At 35.8% G+C, this 5,471-nt stretch overlaps 1 protein-coding gene across 1 annotated transcript in view; it reads right to left on the bottom strand.

Moving 5' to 3' along the window:
- The window catches only part of LOC21390635 (kinesin-like protein KIN-4A), a 9,102-nt gene extending 4,650 nt beyond the window's left edge, over positions 1-4,452 (bottom strand). The window contains exons 1-12 of the mRNA XM_024163756.1: positions 4,189-4,452; positions 3,553-3,699; positions 3,295-3,444; positions 2,648-2,901; positions 2,142-2,329; positions 1,933-2,057; positions 1,490-1,526; positions 1,023-1,114; positions 761-871; positions 534-641; positions 333-426; positions 48-160 (exon numbers count right to left, since the gene is read on the bottom strand). Of these exons, the coding sequence (XP_024019524.1) occupies positions 48-160; positions 333-426; positions 534-641; positions 761-871; positions 1,023-1,114; positions 1,490-1,526; positions 1,933-2,057; positions 2,142-2,329; positions 2,648-2,901; positions 3,295-3,444; positions 3,553-3,699; positions 4,189-4,305 (1,536 nt within the window). The 5' untranslated portion in view covers positions 4,306-4,452. The remainder of the gene's footprint in view (positions 1-47; positions 161-332; positions 427-533; positions 642-760; positions 872-1,022; positions 1,115-1,489; positions 1,527-1,932; positions 2,058-2,141; positions 2,330-2,647; positions 2,902-3,294; positions 3,445-3,552; positions 3,700-4,188) is intronic.
- Between the last annotated feature and the right edge of the window lie 1,019 nt (positions 4,453-5,471).

Genomic DNA, 5,471 nt, shown 5'->3' with positions numbered 1-5,471 from the left:
GCGGTTCAGTAGTTAACACAAAAATAATCTTTAAGAAAAGCTCAAACCTCTTTTTGCTCCAAACGCTTGTTTAACTCATTCAACTCCTTATCCAAAGTATTCTGCAAAAGTTCATGTTCCCGCTCTTTAGTTGCCACGTTAATTTCCCCGTGATTTTCACCTGTAGAGTTTTGCAATAATGCTGAAGATGTAAAGAACCATACTAGTAAACCACAAGACTAGTTATATGATAAAGTTAGCCCAAGGATATTTAGAAAGTAGGATGTGCACTAAAGATTCTTCAACCCTGACTCAACGTTACCCCTCTAAAGCAGTCCAAATAAATGTTTTACCTGGTATGGTATCACCCATCTCATAATCAGATGAATCCATACTTTGAAAACCCCTCTTCAGTCCATCATTCTTTGGAAGATAAACACGGCCATCCTGAGAAATACAAAACCAGAAATGTCAATAGTTACAATTTTAAGTCACCGGAGGAAGAAAATGAAAAAGTTGTTCAAATATCACAGAAATTGGTCTCCTGCCCATACTTGAGCATCTGCTTCACACTGCACAGCACGTCTACTACGATATTCGTGAAGTTCTCTAGAAAGGCCTTCGTTTGTGGCTTCAAGCCAAATAATTCTTTCCTTAAGAACCTAGAAAAGCAGAATTAAACAAAATTAAAATTCATTGAAGCTAATACAGAAACAAGTAAACCCAAAAGTAAGAGACAGTCACATCAAGAAAAAGTAAGAGACGGTCTTTAAGCACATACCCGCACTTCCTCTGATGGAGTTGCTCCCCCACGAGCACTCAGCTCAGCCTGCAAGAACTCTAACTGCTGTCGCATCTTTTGCATTTCATTGGATATCAAGTCTCTATTAACCTATACAAAGAAGTAAAATATTTCTTCATTACACGTTGATATATCCAAGAAATTTGGAAAGAAATCAAGTGCCTTTCTTCATCAACTGCCTAGCACAATATGAGGTGGATATTTTAGAACTAATAACAACAGAGCCAGCTGATAAACTTACAACAGGCTTGTTCTGGATATTGCGAGCACGATTCGCATATTTGAGAGTGTTGAGAGTTTCCTCAGCATTGATGTCAGCAGGACTGATGCAGGCTGGAAAAATAGCAAAACTTTACATCTTATAAGAGACAAAAGGACTCTGCAAGAACAGAAGAAGAAATTCGGACCAGGATATCTTGGAAGAAATCATTAAATTGTTGCTGAGGATATAAATTCCACAGTATTACATGAAGAACGTGACATGAGATCAGAGTGAAGAATGTAAAGTGGCCAAGAACAATGCCAGAAAAAGATTGGCATTGTATTAAATCAAGACTGACAAGGAAACCATTGACGCCAGCTGTCTTGCTGGAAACAAGAAACTACTTTAAAATGTTGTACGAGTAACGACAGGGATATGCTTAAACCAAATTTGTTAATGTCATTGGAGCAAACATTTAACAACTAAACGATCATTTTTCAAATTACCTATCATGACAGTCTTACTGTTTCCACCAAGAGAATCCTGTCACAATTCACGAATAATCTAGCTCAGGACAAGTAGAAGAGAGATATAAAGTAAAAAAAAAAGAACATTAAATGGTCCCTTAACAATATATTAGTTAAGAAAATTTAGTTATACAGGGCACTAATTGAGAAGAATATGGAATTAAAAAGAATTTACCAAGAAATAAATTTAATAAAAGAAACTTGAAATCATTTCATTTCACTTATGTATATATTACTTAAAGTACGAGTTAGCAAAAACATATTGTAATCTGAATTAGCTCATAGGTTGATGAAGCTCTTGTTTTGTGCCATTTGTAAAAATCAGATTGCATGTCAACATAAATAAATAAATTAATTAATTAATATCACATACGAATTTATGTCTCAGGCATGAAACTTGAAACTTATAATCTTAAACTTACCTGCAAGAGTCGGGTGAGTTTACTATCTCGATAAGGAACATGGACACCCTCTTTCCGCTTCTTCTCATCCCCTAATGCACTAATGACATTGCCAAGTGCTAGAAGTCCCTTGTTAATGTGTATACCTGAGTATAAAATTGAAAGTTACAAATTTCACTGTTTTTAATAAATGGTGCACTAGGTTATATTGCATAAGCAGATTTACTGACCTTCTTTCAGACGAACACCATCAGAACCAGTTCTTTTAGCCCGTTCAGATCCTGCCAGATCCACCAAATGGAGCTTTGCGCAAAAATATTCTTCACCCATATCCTCATCTGGAGTGTCATTCCCAGGAAAAACTGAATGGATTTTTCTCATCTGTTCTAATGTGATTGTGAAGATGGCATGTGACCGACTAGTACAAACATGCAAATACGAACCATATAGTATTAGGTTATGAAAAGTAATTATTTAAGTTGCAGCCATGATAACCATTTCCGAGCATCCAGATTTATCAATTCACTAGTCATTCTTTGGAACAAAATATTCAGAGATATTGGTAAAAACTGCTAAACTTTGGAACGGAAAAACTACATGGGATGTGCAAATGATACCACAAACAGAGAATGTTAGCATTACTGATGAATGAAGTCTACTAAAATGATAACTCAACCAGCAATCTAACCAGTAGCCACAAGTGATTTTCGTATAAAGTACCAGCATGGGGCTTTACCTGGACTGGTTGTTCATGTTAGTACTTCCAGTTGCCCTGCTTAATGATCCTTGCTCCAAGCAAGTAGACATTTCTTGTAATGTTCTTACAAAAATTTCAGTTGATCCTGCTAGTGTTATGGCTCCATTCGATGTTTCACGAATTTGTATGGGCTGTCTTCCAGACACAGTAACTCTCCCAGCATGCCCATTGCCATTCTCCACTTTATTCAGAGATACGGAATCCAACAAGTCTCTCACTTCTTCCTTGAGAATCTTCAAAATGAAAACCTCTAATTAACTTCTTTGTAAGGATACATGAGATGGTAGAGAAAGTGAGCTAGAAAAAATAACATGTGACTTAGTCATTGTACTAGACTCGCCAGTTCGATCACTATTTCTCTGTTGAGATATTAGCCATCTTATAGCTTCGCAGAAATATTGAGGCCTACTCTACATATATACATAAATATGTGTGTGTGTGTATAATATTCTGGGCACGTATTATATTGAACAAGAATGCTGATACCCAGTTCATCTCCTTCAACCTACTGCTTAAGTTTTAGAAGCATAAAACTCTTTATCTAACTGAACAAATTGTTTAAAAACGTGGCTAGGGCATATCTATATATATTGAGATGTAGGAAATTGGGCATATAATGAATGTACCTCAATAAAGGAAACGTGCAACTGAAATTCTGTTTGATTCTTTAATGTTTCAATCTTGCTGAAGAGCGCATTCATAACTTGAGGAATCAACCCTGTCTGGCTACCATCTTTTGAGCCAGTCCCCATGGTGTACGTTTTCCCCGACCCCGTCTGCATCACATGTACACATTAAACAACGAAAGAATCGAGGACTGTATGAAAAATAAATCATGGATATTGTTCTTTTTCAAAGCGAATTTCCCACACTTAAGAGATTACCTGACCATAAGCAAGAACAGTGCCATTGTATCCTTGGAACAAACCCTCCACAAGTGGGGCAATGCATTCTTCGAACATGGCAGTCGACGGAGCTCCACCGCTTCCATACACATGATCAAATGTAAAAGAATGTGTGCCAATTTGTACCTACACCATGGTTAAGCAGCTGGTCAAAAATGGGAAATACAAAGCTTGCCTTCGTAAAATACACCTAAGAAAAATGAACAGAAATGTGTTCACGTACAATTAATTTTGTACTCCAACCAACTTCACTTAACTATAAACGTCTCTTGGCACATAATCAATCTACTCACAATTCAACTTTTACTAACACTCATTGAAATTTGAAGCACGTAATGTGAGAAATTTAATTGTGCTTCAACAGGGTTTTTTTTTTTTTCCCCCGCACATAACTGAACTGAAATGGGTTATATAATGCTTTAATAAGCTCATTCTAGTACGAAATAAAACTGCCGAACATGCAATAATGATTCTAATACAAAAAAAAAAAAATGCAAATCCTACTGAACTCCAAGGGAAACAAGCAAGAAACTCATACAATTACAACAAGCTAAAAAAGCCAAGTTTTTTAATCCAAAAAAGAAGAAAAAAAAAAGAAATGAAGTGTAAGAGTACCTGAGGCTTTCCAGGAGTGACAGAAACACATTCCTTACAACCTTGGAGGCGTTCATCGCCGATGAGTGGGCGGACATGAACAGCGACCTTAACAGAACAATTCTCCGACGTTTCCATTTCCAATCCAAAAACAGATAACCCAGAAGAGAAAAAAGAAACGGGGTTTCAGGAAAAACGCTAATTCTACCCCAAAAAAAGAAAGAAAGAAAGAAAAAACCTTATCTCATTGTCTTCTGAATCAACACAGAATTTAACAGACAGAGAGAGAAGAGAGAGAAAGGGTGTTAGTAGTGGCGGTAGGAGAGATTTGAAAGAGAAGAGAGAGAGAGAGAGTTCTAGTGAGAGAAAACACAAGAAGTAGAACTAGTAGAAATAGGCAACATTTTGTTGTTGTTGTTGTTGTTGTTTGTTATTATTGCTTTCCTTCTTCTCAACAGCTCACAGACACTACTGACTACTCCTCCTATTGAGCGTATTTGACCGACTGACCCGAAAGCCAATGCGGTGGCGATGTTGGTGAGAAGCCTTCTCTTTCAATCTTCCAATATTGCCCCTCTCTTTGTCTTTGGGGTCCAACCTCCATTACCTTTTGTTGGGAGCTTCTTTGTTTTTTTTTTTTTTTTTAGAGAAAAAAAAAAAGAAAGATCCTTTCTGTTTTTTCTCTGCTCTTTGTGCCATGCTTGAGTGTCTATACCGTACATTTGTTGTTACCGTATTTCCAACTGTCATCGTACTTTTTTTTTTTGGGTATTGTTTGTTTGAGAATATAAAAAACAAAGAAAGAAAAAAACACTTTTTCGTTTGGTTGGAGGATTCATTCTCTGATTTGAATCATAGTTCATGATTTATTATAATATTTTCTCTTATAAAAAATACACGTAAATAAAAAATAATTTTAATCTCATGGTTCTAATCCATAAACCAAACGGGCGGTAAGAAGTTATCTCTCTTTTGCTAGTAGACAGGAGGAAAAACAAAAATGATGAGTTGCTCCCTATCAGCCTATCTTAAAAAAGTTGATGAGAAAAATGAGAAATATTTAGTAGTGTATGAAAAAATATATTATCTGTAGGGTTCTGAAGTTAAATTGTTGTATAAATATATATCAAATTTGATTATCTTATATGTATTTTTTATTTTGATTATTTAACATTTGAAAACATGCATTTTTTTATAAGAAAGAGACTGTAGAAAGTTTGGAGTAAAAATTTACCTAGGGTGTGTGCCCAGTTTGGTTCTGTCTCAAAATTGTGTGTGTTTTATCAAATCGAGTCAAGCCATTT

This window comes from Morus notabilis, unplaced genomic scaffold (assembly GCF_000414095.1).
Source record: "Morus notabilis unplaced genomic scaffold, ASM41409v2 Scaffold1139, whole genome shotgun sequence".
In the NCBI taxonomy this organism is placed as follows: domain Eukaryota; kingdom Viridiplantae; phylum Streptophyta; class Magnoliopsida; order Rosales; family Moraceae; genus Morus; species Morus notabilis.
This window is presented reverse-complemented; position numbering and strand designations above follow the sequence as displayed.